Source organism: Leuciscus leuciscus, assembly GCF_965113295.1.
Source record: "Leuciscus leuciscus genome assembly, chromosome: 3".
Lineage (NCBI taxonomy): Eukaryota > Metazoa > Chordata > Actinopteri > Cypriniformes > Leuciscidae > Leuciscus > Leuciscus leuciscus.
This window is the reverse complement of record NC_138727.1, coordinates 21006087-21025944: the sequence shown is the minus strand read 5'-3', so window position 1 is coordinate 21025944 and position 19858 is coordinate 21006087. Positions and strand designations below refer to the sequence as shown.

The 19858-nt window shown below is 44.1% G+C and overlaps 1 protein-coding gene across 1 annotated transcript in view; it reads right to left on the bottom strand.

Moving 5' to 3' along the window:
* The window catches only part of LOC309495809 (uncharacterized protein), a 207494-nt gene extending 189977 nt beyond the window's left edge, over positions 1-17517 (bottom strand). The window contains exon 1 of the mRNA XM_082165677.1: positions 16317-17517. Within this exon, the coding sequence (XP_082021803.1) occupies positions 16317-17368 (1052 nt within the window). The 5' untranslated portion in view covers positions 17369-17517. The remainder of the gene's footprint in view (positions 1-16316) is intronic.
* Between the last annotated feature and the right edge of the window lie 2341 nt (positions 17518-19858).

Below are 19858 nucleotides of genomic sequence, written 5' to 3'. Positions count from 1 at the left end.
CCTGTGATAATATTAGTCCAGTGAGAATCGGCATCTCTGTGATTTGGCAGGGTCTTTTATAATTTTTTCAAGGTTTTTGTTTCCTGTGCGCTTTTTTATCCATCTTTCGCGAAGAATGGAGGCTGTGTTTGAGTGTTTTGATAGTATTTTTGGTGCTGGGTCATATCGCAATACACCATACAACCATACAATTTGCAAGAAAGAGAAAGCTGAACACCATGATTAGATGGAGATGAATGACATGAATGAGCGGTAAGGAACATTCTTCTGTTTATGATATGTCATACAGCTAGACCACTCCACAATCCACTCTCGACGTATGTCGTGACTGACGAATAGGAATCTCGCCAGAGAGCCAGTCTACTTTGAGTGTAACTAAACGAGCCAATGAACTTTGTCATGCAATCATTTGCAGCAGCTGCTCTGCCTCGCAGTGCAGGTATATAATGAGCAGCAGTTGCATTGCATCTTCAACTTTTCCAGGGTTTCCGCGGAGTCATAAAAAGTCATAAAACGTCTTAAATTTAATAATCTGAATTTTAGGCCATAAAAAGTCATAAAAACGTCCGGATTTTCCATACAAGGTCATAAATTTCATTTAGCCACGTCTTAAATTGATATGCTCGTTCATTCGTTGGTTCTACCATTGCTTTTTCCCCCTGAAAATGCGCTGGCGGCATAATGTTAAATGCACAGGTTAAATGCGCCAAAAGCGGAACGCTCATTTGAAACGCGCGCCACACGAACCATTTACCCGCTCGGCTCCAAGTCCAAACGGCAGCGCAGCGCGAGCTCAATAGAACTGATGCGTTTACTCTGATCGGTCTCGGTCACAAGATCCAGTGAGAAGTGCTTGAATTCAGCGAAGAACACACTGTCTCAGTGATTTAAACCAGTTTAAAGGCAGATTAAACAGCGCTGACCAACAGGAGAAACTCTGCACAACGATACAGTCTGAAGGCTTTTCCGTCTACAATCTCCCATCATTTATCATGGATTTACTGTAACGTTAGCCTAGTAATATTAACTGCACCATGTGGGATATACATATTGAATTTTATTATATTATTAGTGCTGATAATGTATTAAAGGACTAATGGAATATTTACAGTATTTAATAATGTATTTAGGCTACTGTTTTTCATACATTTCCTGAAGATATGTGCCATCAAAGTTAGGCAACACAAACCTGTTTCAAGACTTGGCCCCTATTAGCACATGCAGAAACTAAGTAATTATTTTCCCAATAAAGATATTTATTTTGTTAAGGACAAATGACAAATGTTTGAATGTCCTACCTCAGATTTGTGAAATGTTCACCTGTTTTAGCAAGTGTTTGTCATTATATTTTCTGACAATAAAGAGTAAAGTTAGTTTAAAACCACAATTAAAGCTCTGGTTTCTACAACTTTCACTTAGAAGTAACAGTCTGCCTTTAAACTTGAAAGAAATAAAGATTTGACATTTATCGTGATAATTATCGATATTGACTAATATAAAACAATTATCGTGATAATTGTTTTTGGCCATATTGCACAGCCCTAACTGAAATCTCCCGGTCTATCACAATGGGAAAGTGTACATTTAACGAGCCATGGCTCAAAGATGGTGTGTTTAGTAGTTGGCTCAAGCCTGTTGCAAATAATCAGTATCAAGCATATTGCACACTGGGTAAGAAGGCGTTGGAGCTGTCTTTAGGCATTTAAATAATATATCTTGTTACTTTCAATGAAAGTCAATTAAAAAAAAAAACTTTTGAAAGGAATTTTAATGATTTTTCGTAATTCGTGTAGGTCATACATTTCAATCATAATGGTCATAAAAAGGTCTTAAAAAGTCTTAAATTTGACTGACCAAACCCTGCAGAAACCCTGTTTTCGCTTCGGAGCCGAGCGTTTCATGTATGCTCTTGTCTGCAAGCAGTGTCTTCTGAACGAGCAAGCTCTTCAAGGAGAACCTCTCGATTTCATCAGTGTTGGTGTCATGGCACGGCAGTGGGGTTGATTTCCTCTTTTTTGTCTTATTGTTTGCCTTTCTTTGAGCAAAAAAAAGAGGCTGTTCTCACAGCTGGTAACGGTGCTTTTCCCCTGTGTGCTTCAGCATTGAGTCTCCTAAAAGAGTTTACATGGGTGTGAGTTGCGTCTTTCTAAAGACGACACGCCAGTCGCGACTCTTCTTTCTCCGGAAAGCTTGAGTCCTCTCTGTTGTTGGCTAGCTGCTGCTTGTGTGTAAAAGCACGGCCGCAGGCCTGCTCAACACTCTGGGAGAACCTGGACGGGTCTCTTGCTCCTCAGAGTGTCATGTGCTCTGGGCTCTAGGTGCACGGTCCCCTTGCCTATTCTCCGTTGGTCTACTTCAGTAGAATAGCTTGGGTGACCTAATAGTCCGTGAGGCAGACCCCCAAATTTCAGAAATTAGTATCATAAGAGGGCACCAATGTTGCTCTTTTTTATTCAACAGAGGGGTGTCCCAGGACCACAAAAATGCATGATAGCAATTCTTAGTGAGTAGCTTAAGGTACAAAAATCACCAATTTTATGTATGACCCTCCCAAAATTTGGCAAATTCCATGTAAGGTCAGTTATCTCTTTAATTCATTATTTTTGATACCAAAACATTTATACTTGGTGATATCTAAGTTGGAATATTGTCAAAACTTTAACCCTCTGAGGTCGAGAAACGCGCCGACGCGTTTTGCTGGATTTTTTTCACATAGCAGCAACATAAACTTAAATTACTCCGTCATTTATGGTTATACAGAAAAAAGAAATATAAAAAAATAATCTGTGATATTTCTACTTTTGTATGTGTCCACTTACAATCAAATCAAAACATTGTGCTTTTGTAAAATAAAGAAAATAAACAGGGTGTGCGTTCTGCCTCTCCGTCGCGGTGAACTTTTTTTTCTTGAGCACGTCTATAAACTGAAACAAAACTCAGCGAACACTTCTCACACATTTATGAGCCATACACCTTTATACACATTTAAGTGTGTACTTTTAAATGATCGGATTCAAACTGAAAACAAATATTCTCTGTTTAAGTAATTTGTATAAAACCAACAGGATGTCCAGTATCTCAAACGCTTGCTAATTACTTTTTAATTCGACACGCCCACTCGCGCAAAAGTGATTCACATGCAAATCTCCACATGGGACGCGAACGCCCTCGTTACCTCAAACACAAAACACCAAAACACTTCACAAGTCTCTGCTTTTCGTCGAGTTTGGAAGACACGTCTGAGCTTACATTGGATTTACCCCCAGAAGAAGAAGAACGCGATTTGAAGACAAGAAAGATGTAAGGTAAGAAATTCTTACTTATTAGTTTATGGTATTGTTGCATAAACTTCACATTGCAGTTGAACTGTTGCTAGATACTGTATATGGTGAATATTATACTATTTAGACCCGTGTTTCCTGATAAATACTTGTAACGACAATGACTATGACATGCGGTCACATGCTGTTCAAATTAGTAAATCCTGATCTCCAAACACATCCTTCGTTGTCTCCTTAGACAACGAGTTTGTTCATGGCGCCTCCAAGTCTGCTTGAACGGTCAAAATTGCATCTTTGTGGCTCCCCCGAGGGACATTTGAGTCACATAAGGAAACCCTGTTTTGGAGAATCCCCTCTAAAACCCCCATTTCAGCATGGACTCCCCGTGACTTTTATAGACTCGTGACATTCCAGATACACATACACACACACACACACACACACACACACAAACATCCTTTGTGTAACTTAACATCCTTTAATGTATGTAACTCAGAGTTGTATCTGAACTTCCTGTATGCATGTGTGATTAATGTTGTTTTGATCATATAGTTATGATCTTCGAGTGTTTGGCTCTGAAATGTATTTCTGAAGAATGTTCTCCCAGTAGAATCGCATCCCGTAATCCAATCTCATTGGCAGGTCATAAAAGTTGACCACCAACCCACACACAAACACACTCTGGACTTTGAAACAGAAACCCCCTTACAGAAAAGGACTTTTACCCATAAAGTCACTCTTAAATGTACTAAATATATAAATTTGTGTGTTAAGAGGTGTGTGTAAACCATAGGAAAGCATACATGTCCTATTTGTAACATTAATAGAACTGCAAATGCCTATACAAATGCATAATAATGTATCTTTGCATTGCTACAACGCCTATATTCTATTTTTGATATCTCTGTAATCCTCTCCAGCTAACGGAGTTGAATTCCGATAGCAGAATTCAGTGATGCGCATTGTTTTATAAGTTCATATGTCTGGAGAAAATCCTCTCAAGTTAAAGTCAATCATGACTCATTCGAGTGGGCGTGTCTAACCGGACAAAGGAATCTTCCCGCTCGAAAAATCTCGACAGCTGATTCGTCCTACACGAAGGAGGGGACGGCACATGGGACACTGATAAAAGTCCAAACCTTCAACTCATCCTCTCTTCGGACCTTCTTCTCCCCGGCGCAGCGCTTCTCCAAGGAACATCTGAAGGAGGCCCTGGCCTTCTCTATCGAGCGAGCACATGTTCGAGTCGTAGCTGCGTCCCTTGCAACAAAGACTTTAAACCTCTCCCTGCCCGGGAGATGAATCTGAACTTTCTCGGTAACGTTAAATTCAAGTGAACCTTTACATCGTCTTGCGAAACGACCCAGAAGACGAAGCTAGACGCAACCAGCCGGACACGCGCACGCGCGCCCCCTCTTCAGCACCACACTGAAAGAGCACAGAATCTTGCACGTAACGTAACTCTCTCTAAACGCTTATTTCAGGTGTCCAGGTCTTAGGTCTGTGAACTAAGTTACCCTCTATCTTCTCTCTATATCTTTCTTTCTTTCATTTCATTTCATTCTGATCACGCTATGTTTTATGTTTTGTTTGGTTAAATGCTGTCTGTTTTATTGTTTGCATTTTTACGTACGTTTATATTTGTAGCTTATATAATCTCTAGTGTGTGCCATTTTATTAATAAACCCATTTATACTTTTAATTGTCTCTGTGTTTGAAAACCCACCTTGTAAAGTCAATGAAACTTCAAGATCTAAGCTACAAGCTCGATATAAACTACATTTAGTAGTTCTTAATTCAGAAACTCAGTAAGTTTGATATTCGTGGCCAGAAGATAAAACTTTCTCGGAGTTTGAAAAGGGATGCCCCCCCTTCTTAACTGTAATGATCTTACATTTATTCGCTGGACGAATTGAATGGTAATCAGACAGTTACAGAACAAGGTAATCTCGGTAATTGATAAAATAAATGTACATGCGACTTATGAATTATGACCATGAGTCATAATTATTAATATTTCCAAAATTCCCTATATTCTTGAGCTAATTCACATTTACCCCGAGTCGTTATTGTTACATGTTTGGTGGAGTTATTTTGGGCAGTTTCAAACTTTATTTGATGGACAAATTCAGTTTCAGTTGAATGTGTATTATGGCTGTTAATAATGGTACACGCGCGTTTTGAATTGTGAGATAAGTCGCTAAAGCGAACTCACCCAGCTGATGGCAGGCACAAAGCCAGCTCAGCTCTGCTAAAACTGCAGTTCATGACATTACATCTGTCTCTGTAAAGACAAAGCAAAACTCTTTGCAGGTGGTACATGTAACATGATTTAAACCGACTAAATAAAGACGAAGGAATCTTTTTTTAGTACGAAGGCGTAAATCTGATCTGAACAGTGTCTCAGTTTCAGTCGTAGTATAGGCCTTATGATATACGATACGTTAACGATAAACTCCTGGTCAGAAATTGGTCTCGCGATCCAATTTTGAAAACCTATGCATTATCATAAAGTGCTATTTTGATTAATGTTTATGGGAGGTGGAACAGATGCAATAATTCCTGTTCACAGCTGTGTAATTAAACAGATGAAATAATTCCTGTTCACAGATGTTTAATTCCTGTCCTGCTCACAGCTCTATAAATTAAAACAGAAGAAATAATTCCTGTTCACAGATGTTTAATTCCTGTCCTGCTCACAGCTCTATAAATTAAAACAGAAGAAATAATTCCTGTTCACAGATGTTTAATTCCTGTCTTGCGCACAGCTCTATTAATTAAAACAGAAGTATTAATTCCTGTTTTTATTTAAACCGTTCCATGTATAATGTGTAATTAAACAGACGTGTAATCCCTGTTAGTCACATGTTGTGAAACTCGCGTAATTTTTCGCATGCAACCGAGCGCGAAATGAACCCATATTTCAGATAAAAGATAATAATCTGCAGTCTGAATACCCCACTGACCAACACTAGAGGGCAGCCTTTAGGTGTGTGGCAGTTCTCAAATCACGCGCCCCACTGACGTCACGCCTGCATGAGCGCAATAACGCCCTCTGGTGGACGCTCTCAGATAATACCTGCTTTAATTTTTTTGCTAACAATTTTCCTTTTTCTCTCCCCCGAGGATAGAATGAATGGTTTGACTCTCAAATATTCACCTGCATTCAAAGCTTAGCTTATGCTGATATTATTTGGAGTTAGACAATTCTTCTTTTCTGTCTTTGACTGTCACACTTTAAGTGAAGTTCGAAAAAAAAAACTTTTCGAATTAAAGCTGAGATTTGATTCACTCAGTTAATTGATAGTCCACCTAGGAGGAAGCCCGCCACCGTGTGGCCATCTTGGGTCGACTTATCAATATCTGTTTCACCCCCAGTCTGCATTGAAGTGTCTCAACATTGCTACCCTTCTCGTTTGATTATTTTATAATCAATACTAATAACTTCAGTGTTATTGTAAGGATTATAGGAAGTCATTCTGATTTTTTTTTTTTTTTTTTAATTATTGTATAATTAGTATTGATACTCCACTGTTATCATTCTAATTTTCTTTTATTCTTTATTATTATTTGGACCTCTCCTTGCATGCTTATTTGAATTTTAATTTAAACCAGTTTGAATTTTAATTTAAATTGTGTTCACTAACAACCAGGTGGACCACGGAGAAGGAATACGCCCCTTTCCTTCGTGGCACAAACCCACTGCGGGGCCTATCCCTTTGCCTGCGTCTCGAGCCTGTGTTGTTTATTTGAATTTTATTTCATTGATAATTTTTTTTTCTCTTTCCCCAGCCTCTTCAATGGTGGTTTCCGGTGGGCGGGGGTCATCTGTCCGGCGTTACTGACACTGTGCTCTGTCTGGTGTTGGGACCGTCGGAGAGTCTGACCGCGCCCGCTGGTTTCCACCTGGATGACCTCTATTCACCCCAGGTAAACTAAAATTTGATAAAACCCATCCACTTATTATGAACCACAGAATACTAGATATTCCTCCGGATATATTTTAAGTGTTTGGCCCACCTTTCTCTCTCAAAGACACACCTTCTGCCGAGGTCCTGTCCCGATAACCCACGCATCTCCTGGCCCGATCAGGAACTCTCGCAGTGTTAATAAGGCTTAGGCCTCTTTATTTTATTTTATTTTATCTTATTTTATTTATTTTCCTTAAATAACGCTCCCCGTGTTATTGTTTGTGACATTTCATTGCAGACCAATTCACTTCCTTGTGTTGTGTTTCCCTCTGATCTTCCCTACCTTCAACCTTGTCTCTTTCTCCATTCTGTTGTGATTTGTTTCTTTCATTTCACTTAGACACAGAACCTAAGAGAGACCCCAGGAAAGCTGAATAATAGAGTGACGATCAAAGCGGGCGTCGCTAAAACGACCCCCAGGCTACCGCCTGTCCAAATCTCTATTGTGGGTTTCATCCATACCCACGAAATTGGCTCAGCTAACTGTCGGCATCAGTTAGCCCCGAAATTCTCATAGACGGCATAGCCCGTATGAGTATAGCTCATTAACCCAAAACAAACTTGCATTTTGTCTCTTTTTGTGTGCGTGCTGTGCTTCTCTCGCTCACAGTAAGCCGAGATGTCAAGCCCACCCAGTCCCTCAGTCCGCTGGCACGACCTCGACCTGGAGAGGAAGGCAGCCGCACTACGGCTTCAAGCCACGGAAGCCCGGAAGGACCGAGCCCACACACAGAGTCGACTAGACCAGCTAATCTTCCTGACCGAGGAAGAGGACGAGACGGACACAACGCTACAACAGGAAGTTGAAAGACTTCAAAATGCCCTGGACGATCTTCATCGGCACACAGATCAAAGACAGCAGTCGGAGGAAAACACCCGGAAGGAACTCAACGAAAGGCTCCAACGGGCTGAAGCTCTCCTTGAGAGAGCAGAGACTGAAATCCATCAGCTCACTCAGCAGAGACACGATCTCAGAGACGAACTTGACATTGTTCGCAGAGAACTGAGACATTCTTACAGACTTAACAGTGACCGGGAAGGGGAAGAACATCTCACACCGTTTCCCCCTTCCAGCGAGTCCGCGCCTGTCAGCCAAACACCAAAAGCTAAAGGGGGCGGAGCTGTAAAGGGTCAGAATCCTCTCCAGACGGATTGGGCCCCCAGCAACAGCTCTCCTCCCACAAGCCTTGACAATCTGGCCAGAAACATTCCTACGTTTGCCGGGGACAACAGTGTAAATTCGTATCTTCGAGACATTGATTTTCACCTACAAACTGTCGCCAACGTGACAGCTTGGGACAAATTGTACCTGGTAAGAATCACCTCAAGCAGAGATGTGCGTAGTTTTCTGGATCGCCAACCAGAGACTGTCAAAGCAGATTACAAGCAACTGCGACAAGCTTTGATCCGTGAATTCTCTGACCCAGAATCAGACCAAGGGTTTATCATGGCATTTGACGTCAAACAGGCCCGACTTGAACACCCACACTCCTACTATGGCCGACTCCGACAAACGTTCTTCGGAGCAATCAACACACCACATATGGAAGAAAATATAACCTTTAGAACTTTGTTTCTGCGGAATCTGCATGGCACCGTGAGTAAACATCTCGGCGTGCTCGTCTGCCCACGAACCATGTCTACTCGAAAACTCAGAGACCTAGCCCATAAGGCTTACACCAAGCAAAGGGCTATGGATGAAAAGACTGTAAAAACACACACAATCTACTCCGTCTCTGAGCACTGCTCAGAGTTAGACACAGAAAATGTCCAACAACCCCTCAGTCACAGACCTTACCACAGAGAATCAACACCGTTCCAGGCCAGCAGATGGCAGCACGACGGTGACGGTGCTCATCCAAAGCATCGGACCGAGCGCTCGGAAAGATTCTGGAACCAGCACCACCCGCCGTCCAGAACTCCAAGCCCAGACCGTCGAAACTGGAATCACTCTCTCCAGAACACTGGTGAGCCCGAGTCTTCTTACACAACAGATGAAGACAGTGCAGCCACGTCTGACACAGACACAGAAAACGAACACTAACACCGACTGCTTCAAGGTCATGACTGAACTGCAGTTGAGTAACCAGACCAATGTCTGCGCCACATACAGACAACCCACCCACCCACCCTAACGATTGCAGTGATTACACAGCACAAACGAACTTTACCAACTACACTGCACGCCTCAGAGCCGCTTACGCTACCTCCGCTGTGTACAAAGAAAGTCATGCGGGCCTCTGATGAACAGACTTTTCCTATGCCACCACTTACCCCTCCACCACCCTCGCAGGCCATCTGAGCTCACTGACAACCAGTGCCTCAGACAGCTGTCTGCCACCACGCACATGTTGCGTTCACAGGACTTCAATACGCATTGTGCACCTGTTGCCATCACAGCGCCACAGCTTGTAAGGCCACAAAGCACAAGGGGGGTCAGGCGTAACAATGACGCCACATGTGCCAAAAAGCCATGCATGGGACATCAAAGCATGTGGCATACCAACCTCAGCGAACCAAAAAGACTGTCCTAAGCCAACCAAGGACGACCCTCGCTGAAATGTTTCCTCCCTTTCTCTCTCTCTCTCCCTTTTGCCTCTAACAGGATGCTGTGGTGGTTCGCGAGAAAGCAGCCACGATCGGACATCACCTCACCAGGTCCGGCATCCGGCATCGCATGGAGAGAGCAGCCCCGACTCCTGACTACTAAGGCAGGACCCACACTCAGAAAGTGTACGTTCGACTCAAACCCAGCAACGTCGAAAGAGCACACTACCTCAACACAGCAAACATAGTCACAGTAAGACGGCCTGTGGCCGAAATTCAGACCGAACTTCCACAGCCACTGTAACTCACGACCAACATGACACTCCCACACGTGTCAACATGCTCAGAGTATGTCGATTCAAGTACCAACAGGTGCCATCCCACACCTTGGTGACCTGTCATGGTACCATCTTACGAAAACAACCTGAACCAGACAGCACTGGAACTCCCATCCTCCAAGAACTACAACTTCACCTTAGATCCAGAACTGGACCTCTGGTTTGAGGAAAGGGGGGGGTCCCAACTCATGAACATGGCTCCTGTCAACACAGCCCTCCAAGCATGGGCAACCGCCCAGCCTGAATACCTCACCTGTGTCCAAATCTGGACTGCAGCTGACACTGTGCTGTGTCTCTCCACGGTCACCGACCACGCCCCGACACTCGTCTTGGCTTTCATCCTGTACAGGACTCAACGAGATGTGAACATCTACAGCCAAGCTCATGAAAGCCATGTCCAAGGTCTCAGAGGGAATCCCCGGAAAGGGGGCGCCAAGTCAGAGACCACGCCGAACCTCATCGAGCTGAATCCTCAGCTTCTAAGGACCACCTGCTATCCTACCATCATGATCCACCTGCTACACGACCATCAGGATTCACCTGTCATCCATTGTGCTAATTTGTTGTTCGATGAAGTCCATCCCCGGTCTTCATCTAACAAAAAGGGGGAATATGTAACGACAATGACTATGACATGCGGTCACATGCTGTTCAAATTAGTAAATCCTGATCTCCAAACACATCCTTCGTTGTCTCCTTAGACAACGAGTTTGTTCATGGCGCCTCCAAGTCTGCTTGAACGGTCAAAATTGCATCTTTGTGGCTCCCCCGAAGGACATTTGAGTCACATAAGGAAACCCTGTTTTGGAGAATCCCCTCTAAAACCCCCATTTCAGCATGGACTCCCCGTGACTTTTATAGACTCGTGACATTCCAGATACACATACACACACACACACACACACACACACACAAACATCCTTTGTGTAACTTAACATCCTTTAATGTATGTAACTCAGAGTTGTATCTGAACTTCCTGTATGCATGTGTGATTAATGTTGTTTTGATCATATAGTTATGATCTTCGAGTGTTTGGCTCTGAAATGTATTTCTGAAGAATGTTCTCCCAGTAGAATCGCATCCCGTAATCCAATCTCATTGGCAGGTCATAAAAGTTGACCACCAACCCACACACAAACACACTCTGGACTTTGAAACAGAAACCCCCTTACAGAAAAGGACTTTTACCCATAAAGTCACTCTTAAATGTACTAAATATATAAATTTGTGTGTTAAGAGGTGTGTGTAAACCATAGGAAAGCATACATGTCCTATTTGTAACATTAATAGAACTGCAAATGCCTATACAAATGCATAATAATGTATCTTTGCATTGCTACAACGCCTATATTCTATTTTTGATATCTCTGTAATCCTCTCCAGCTAACGGAGTTGAATTCTGATAGCAGAATTCAGTGATGCGCATTGTTTTATAAGTTCATATGTCTGGAGAAAATCCTCTCAAGTTAAAGTCAATCATGACTCATTCGAGTGGGCGTGTCTAACCGGACAAAGGAATCTTCCCGCTCGAAAAAATCTCGACAGCTGATTCGTCCTACACGAAGGAGGGGACGGCACATGGGACACTAATAAAAGTCCAAACCTTCAGTTTCCTCTCTCTCTCTCATCCAACTCAACTCATCCTCTCTTCGGACCTTCTTCTCCCCGGCGCAGCGCTTCTCCAAGGAACATCTGAAGGAGGCCCTGGCCTTCTCTATCGAGCGAGCACATGTTCGAGTCGTAGCTGCGTCCCTTGCAACAAAGACTTTAAACCTCTCCCTGCCCGGGAGATGAATCTGAACTTTCTCGGTAACGTTAAATTCAAGTGAACCTTTACATCGTCTTGCGAAACGACCCAGAAGACGAAGCTAGACGCAACCAGCCGGACACGCGCACGCGCGCCCCCTCTTCAGCACCACACTGAAAGAGCACAGAATCTTGCACGTAACGTAACTCTCTCTAAACGCTTATTTCAGGTGTCCAGGTCTTAGGTCTGTGAACTAAGTTACCCTCTATCTTCTCTCTATATCTTTCTTTCTTTCATTTCATTTCATTCTGATCACGCTATGTTTTATGTTTTGTTTGGTTAAATGTTGTCTGTTTTATTGTTTGCATTTTTACGTACGTTTATATTTGTAGCTTATATAATCTCTAGTGTGTGCCATTTTATTAATAAACCCATTTATACTTTTAATTGTCTCTGTGTTTGAAAACCCACCTTGTTAAGTCAATGAAACTTCAAGATCTAAGCTACAAGCTCGATATAAACTACATTTAGTAGTTCTTAATTCAGAAACTCAGTAAGTTTGATATTCGTGGCCAGAAGATAAAACTTTCTCGGAGTTTGAAAAGGGATGCCCCCCCTTCTTAACTGTAATGATCTTACATTTATTCGCTGGACGAATTGAATGGTAATCAGACAGTTACAGAACAAGGTAATCTCGGTAATTGATCAAATAAATGTACATGCGACTTATGAATTATGACCATGAGTCATAATTATTAATATTTCCAAAATTCCCTATATTCTTGAGCTAATTCACATTTACCCTGAGTCGTTATTGTTACATACTGTTTCTGGATATCTGCTCAAACATAGATATGTATAACCATAATGTTTAATATTTTGGAGCGCGATGGCGTTTGAATGTATCATATTTTGGAGCGCGCTGTGGGTTTGAGTATCATATTTTGGAGCGCGCTGTGGGTTTTAATGTATCATATTTTGGAGCGCGATTGCGTTTGAAAGGAAAAATGCACCAAACATTAGGCTTTATGTTTTTACTATTATCTCATTTCATATCATCATAACGAATGGAAACATTTGAAGTAACATTTGATAATCAATATATTTTTCTCTAGCGTAGTTGTTCTTGAAATCTTTTGGAAGATTTAATTTATTGTTATTATTATTTTATGCAGCACTGCGTAGCCTATGCCTACAAGGCACAACAAACCTGGTGTTCATTATATAGTGTTGGAAACGTGTGTGTGTGTGTGTATTCTGTGAATTTTAAAAACCAGAAAAATCTAAAATCTATTCCCAAAATCGTGCAGCCCTATAGTTTCTCTTGATATCATTATGTTCACAGTTTTTTTTTTTTTTTTTTTTTCAGGGACCAGATGCAACTGAGTCCTGCTGACTTCAACATTCACATGAGTCTCTGTACATGAACATGGTTAAGTGAAAATCAAACACCTTGGAAATTAACTTGTCTCAATAATATAGTTATTATGATTATTTTTCTGCATAAAACATAGTGGTGTACAGCTTTCACTCATTGTTTTAAACTGAAGACCAGTCTGTATATGCTTCCATGTAACAGGCAAGAATGGATTTTGCAGTGTTATATATTATACAATTATTGGTTAATCTATCAAGCCAATTCATTGTATGCTAATTGCCATGGATAACTAAACAACAAGTGAAGTGAATGCTAATTGCCCAAATTGTACATTTGTTGACTGTCCGTGTACTGGTGCTTGAGATATCTTTATAATAGATAATATAACTAAATGCAGAAACACACATAAGCAGACATTTACTATATTACACTCCTGAAGGCAGACAATAAACATCAAATTAATTTACTGCTTGCAGAAATATGTATAAGGCTCAGGAAGAGAGATCTCCTCAAAAGAATCGGCCTAAAATTGAAAACAAGTGTTTAATACATTGCACTGAAGAGGACCCAGAGAAGAATTTAACAACACCAAAAGAATTGGAATTCGTGGACAGCATTGGTTAAGGCACAGAAATAAGAAATCATAAAGACATATTCAATTTGGCTGAGAGTTGTTCTGAAGGAGAGGTTCCACAAATATGGTATCACAGGAGGTGCCGGAGTCAATTTACAATGAAAAGGGATTTGGAAACACTCAAAAGCAAGCCATTAGATACTACAACAGAAACAATGGCTAAGGGCCATACAAACTCAGAGCTCTAGTTCATTGGTGTATGAAAAAATCTGCATCTTTTGTGAGAAGTCTTCAAAGTTCAGACCAGGAACAAAAAATAGAGAGCCGTTAATGCAGTCTGTGTCTTGGCAGTCTGATGCTGCAGTTAGAAATGCAGCTCAAGCCAACCAGGATAAAAGAATGATTGCAGTTACTAGCAGAGAGTTGATAGCAGCAGAAGCTCACTACCACAAGAGTTGTTACAGTAACTATACTAGAGTCCTTACATCTCGTGATGCCCCTTCAGAGAGGTCAGAAGTGTCTGATGAACAAAACAGGTATAAAGCCACAGAAGCAGCTGCATTTGACGAGTTGTTTAAATGCATACGGGAGGAACTGATGGAACATCTTTGTGTTATAAAGATTACAATTCTCACATGTAGAATCAGAGAGTATATCGTCGCTGTCGGGCGGAATCCTCGTATCTCCAAAACCATTATTTTTCAGGAAATTAAAAAAACGGCATACTTTTTGAGTTATTAAACATTGTATCGTTAAAGTTGGTATTATACCTTATATTGCTATCATATACTGTTGTATACCAACATTAACACAACATTTCCCTAAAATCATGTTTAATCGGAGATACGAGATTTATGACTTGGGAGCAGGGAGATAGGAGGTTACGCTGTCATTGATTAGAATGGTACGGACACAGACGTCGCTGCTGCCAGCAGTGTTTATCACAGTCTGCGGTCGCGTTCAGCCCTTTGATAATAAGGCTTTAAGAGCTATTCAAATCTAATGATTGTGGTTACATACATCTTCCTAAACTCCATTTTAAACGTTTAAGAGATATGAGTGATGCAATACCAAAATATTAGGCTGTCTAAAATAGGCAGAAAGGCTTTAAGAGCTATTCAAATCTAATGATTGTGGTTACATACATCTTCCTAAACTCCATTTTAAAGGTTTAAGAGCTATAAGTGAAGCAGAACAAAAAATGATGAGCTGACTAACGTTGTCTAATAGGTGGAAATTTGCTTAATCTGCACGCAAACTTACCTCCGTGGCTCACGGGCTTCCTTCTGCACCGAAGCATTACAGCTATCGATTTTTAACAAAACAAGCCTACTCAAATGTATCTAACCTAACTATTTTCACTCGTTATTGTCTAAAAAACAGACAGAGTTATGCAAAAATAGGCTTAACTTACTGGCACCAGTAGACAGACCCTTTTTCTCCCATAAATAAAACTTGCTACTTGGGGTATTTTACATGCACAGTGCCAACTTCGAGTCAGTAAAATAATAATAAAAACGTACTCGGTTACTAACGTAACCTCGGTTCTCTCTAGAAGAGGGAACGAGTACTGCGTAAGATATCTTACGCTAGGGGAAAATCCTTTTTCCGCGAGATATTGAAGCCAAAAATTATCCTTAATTTTGTAATAATGCAAAACGCGTTGCGGCAGCATGCAGACATAGGCGAGGCAGCTCGCGCGCCTATTGGCTGCTCTGCGGCAACTGCAGCAGCCTATCGAGCGAGGCCTGGCGTGACGCCAGACCCAATCAGGGTACTTCGCGCCCGCTGCGTCACGTCCCGCCGAAATGGGCGTGGTCTAGGCCTATAAATACCGCTCGCAGGCAGCTATTATCTGGTTTTTCATCATCGAAGCAACCAGAGCGTGTGCATGCACGGCAAGATACGCAGTACTCGTTCCCTCTTCTAGAGAGAACCGAGGTTACGTTAGTAACCGAGTACGTTCTCTTATGAGAGGTCTCTCGTACTGCGTAAGATATCTTACGCTAGGGGACCCAATGCAAAACGCCGTGCATGCTGAGATCTGACACCAAAGACCCAAGGGCGAAAGCCCGGGGTACATATAGTGCACAATCACTCAGGGAACTCACAGGGAGTCCGGGAAGAGGGAGGGGCGAAGCCGCACTCTTCCACATATGGCAGCGTCGCTGAGACGCGAATTTCATACAGACAGGGCGGGGTACGGCCTGAACTGATGGGGGAATGTGGGTCTTACACAGTCTGCCCAGGCACATCTCGTGCTGCTACTTTTTACTGTCGAACATTGAGCTGTGCTCAGTAGACGCAGCATTCTGAGCTGATAGCATCAGGTCAGATAATACTGGTAAACTTAGACCGACAGCAGCCTGGCCTGCAGGGCGGGAACCTCTAGGTTATAAAACCTTATAAATGTAGACGGGGAGGCCCAGCCTGCCGCCATACAAATATCTTGCAAGGCAATCCCACTTGACCAGGCCCACGAAGAGGCCATGCCTCTCGTGGAGTGCGCTCTGACACCCAACGGGCACTGCATACCCTTGGAGGCGTATGCCAGCGCTATAGCATCAACTATCCATCTGGATAGGCTCTGTTTCGACGCGGCTAGTCCCTTAGAACGCCCGCTAAATGAAACAAAGAGCTGCTCCGTCTGTCTGAAAACAGACGAGCGAGACACATAAGCTCGTAATGCCCTGACTGGGCAAAGGAGGCTCGCGTCTCTTTCCTCATCAGGGACCGGTAGGGCTGACAGGGAGATAACCTGCGCCCTAAACGGTGTGTTGAGGGATTTTGGAACATAACCGTGCTTAGGTTTGAGTATAACTTTTGAGTCATTAGGCCCAAACTCCATGCACGCCGCACTCACAGAGAGCGCGTGTAGATCCCCTATGCGCTTCACTGAAGCGAGAGCCAGCAAAAACACCGTCTTGAAAGACAGGTGTTTCAAATCAATTGACTGTAAAGGCTCAAATGGCGCACCTTTCATGGCTTCCAGAACCGTAGAAAGGTCCCATACGGGGACTGAGGGAGGTCTGGGAGGATTCAGTCTCTTAGCCCCTCTAAGGAAGCGGATGACTAAATCGTTCCTTCCTATTGACTGACCAGGCGTTGTTCCTGAGAACGCTGCTATAGCCGCCACATAAACTTTGAGCGTGGAGGGGGCCCTGCCCTCATCCAACAGCTCTTGTAGGAAGGAAAACACCTCCGTCACACCACAGTCTGTGGGTGACACACCACGGGCTGTGCACCAGCCCGAAAACACTGACCATTTCGAGGAGTAGAGCCGTCTCGTAGACGGAGCTCTAGCCTGCGTGATCGTGTTTAATACTCCTTTAGGGAGTCCAACATGTACCCGTTGATGGCCCAGACATGAAGGGACCATAGTTCCGGGTGAGGATGCCAGATCGAGCCGTGGGCCTGTGAGAGGAGGTCTCTCCTCACTGGTACTGGCCACGGGGCAGTACTTGCTAACTACATCACGACTGGGAACCAAGGTTGGTTTTTCCAGAACGGTGCCACCAGCAATACTGAGCATCCTTCTTCCCTGATCCGTTCTATCACCTGAGGCAGGAGAGAGACGGGGGGAAAAGCATAGAGCGGGCGGCGGGGCCACACATGGGCCAGCGCGTTCCTGCTCTTGGAGAAAAATTCCGGACAGTGAGCGTTTTCTTGAGACGCAAACAGGTCTACTTCCGCTCTGCCGAATTTCTTCCACAGCAGTTGGATTGTCTGTGGGTCATTTCGAGGCAGTTTATGTGCAGGAGCTTTTCCCGTTCCGACCACTGGCCGAAGAACGGTCTGCCCTCGAGCAGCGCTCCCCATCCCGAGGTGGACGCGTCCGTGGACACCACTCTCACCCTCGAGGAAGTCCCCAGGCTTACACCTGATTGGTACCAGTCGTTCGCTCTCCAAGGTTTCAGAGTTGTGACGCACTTCTGATTGACCCTGAGGCGAAGCGAACCGGATGCCCACGCTCTGCGTGGGACTCGCGCTTTCAGCCAAAACTGCAGTGGGCGCATGCGGAGCAGGCCCAGCTGGAGCACTGATGATGCTGAGGCCATGAGACCTAGCATCTTCTGAAATTTCTTGAGCGGGACAGACGCGCCGCAGCGAAACGAGTTCGCTGTGCGTTGAATGTCTACCGCGCGCTGTGGTGATAGTCGCGCTATCATGGACAGCGAGTCCAATTCTGTGCCCAGGAAAGATATCTTCTGACTGGGTGACAGAGAGCTCTTCGCCCAATTGACACTGAGACCCAAATCCTCGAGGTGATCGAGTAAAATGGTCGTGTGTTCTATGAGCACTGCGCGAGATTGCGCTAGAATCAGCCAATCGTCCAAATAGTTCAGTACTCGCATGCCTCTCATTCTGAGGGGTGCGAGCGCCGCATCCATGCACTTCGTAAATGTACGGGGTGCCAGGGACAAACCGAACGGCAGGACTGTGTACTGATATGCCTGGCCCCCGAAGGCGAATCTCAAATATCGCCTGTGACGTGACGCTATTTGTATTTGAAAAATACGCGTCTTTCAGATCTATTGACACAAACCAATCTCCTTGGCGAATCTGCACAAGGATTTGTCTGGTCGTGAGCATCCTGAACTGTCGCTTCACAAGCACTTTGTTCAGTTGCCTTAGATCTAGTATGGGTCTGAGACCCCCGTCTTTTTTCGGTACCAGGAAGTATCTGCTGTATAGCCCTCCTTCGCTCTGAACTTGAGAGAGAGGCTCTATGGCCCCTTTGCTCAATAGTTTCGCCACTTCGGCTCGAAGTAAATGTGCTACTTCTGTTTTTACCGTGGTCTCGACGCGCGCCACATAGCGGCGAGGGCGTCGGCGAAACTGTAGCGAATAGCCTCTTTTTATAATGTTCAGCACCCACTTCGAAACCCCGGGCAGCTTTGCCCATGCGTCCGCATGAATAGCTAGGGGTTGAATACGAAGCGCGCTCCGCTCGCTCAGCGATGGGGAGGCTTCGGAGTGCTGTAACACAAGCGTCGCGCTCGTGACATTTGAGGCATGGGGCGCGCTGATAACAGCGGGCAGATTGCCCGCGCTCGACTCCTCTGCGGTGGTCAACCGCGAGGGGGAGGGCTGGGCGGTTCCCGTAGGAACTGTCATGTCTATGTGTGGATGTGGGCGCGGGACAGCGGGCACATTTACCACACTGAAAGCATCGTTCGCTTGAGTGAAGCGAATGCACGTTGGTTTCGTTTTTACAGAAACCGTGAGACATGCATAACGTGGTGTTAGTGGGCACATTCACCATGTTTGAAGCGCAATCGATCTGAGTCGATTCATGTGCGCGAGCCCTGTGTGACGGGCTGTGCTTGTGTGTAGAGATGGGCACTGGGCAGTGGGCATTCTTTCTACACATAAAGCACCATCGGCCGTGGCCGGGACACCAGAAAAATTCACACTTATGGGATTTATCTGGGTAGCCGTAAAAACGGCGTTTGTGTGCAGGCAAGCGGGTGACAGAACCGACTTGTTTACTGCAGGATACACTGGAACAGTCACATTTACTGGAACTGAACGAGCGAGAAGTTGCCATAGAAACAGAGAGCGTCAACATGCTGGCGTTTATTGCAGGCCTGCGTGCATTACAACAGGCTTGTTCACTGCAATATTGACATTTCCAGTCGCCTGAATTCCAGAGGGGAATGGGAAATGTATAGGAAAAAGGAGGTTGGTCCGTCCGCAGCGGGACCAGAAAAACTCATAGAAACGGTGTTTGGGTGCAGGCGAGCGGGTTGTACAACGCGCTCGTTGGCTGCAAAATACACATCTGCAGTCGCCTTTTCAGGGAACTGACAGAACGAGCATTGACGGCATAATTTTATCTGCCGGTAGACCCGGGGATCGAACGCGGGTCTCTCGCGTGCAAAAACCTGAGAGTCTGCCACTGGGCCACAGGGGGAGACACATTGTAACTCAGTTAGCGCGAGTATTATAAGAGAGCGTCAACGTGCTGGCGTTTGTTTGCAGACATGCGTGTATTACAACAGGCTTGCTCACTGCAATA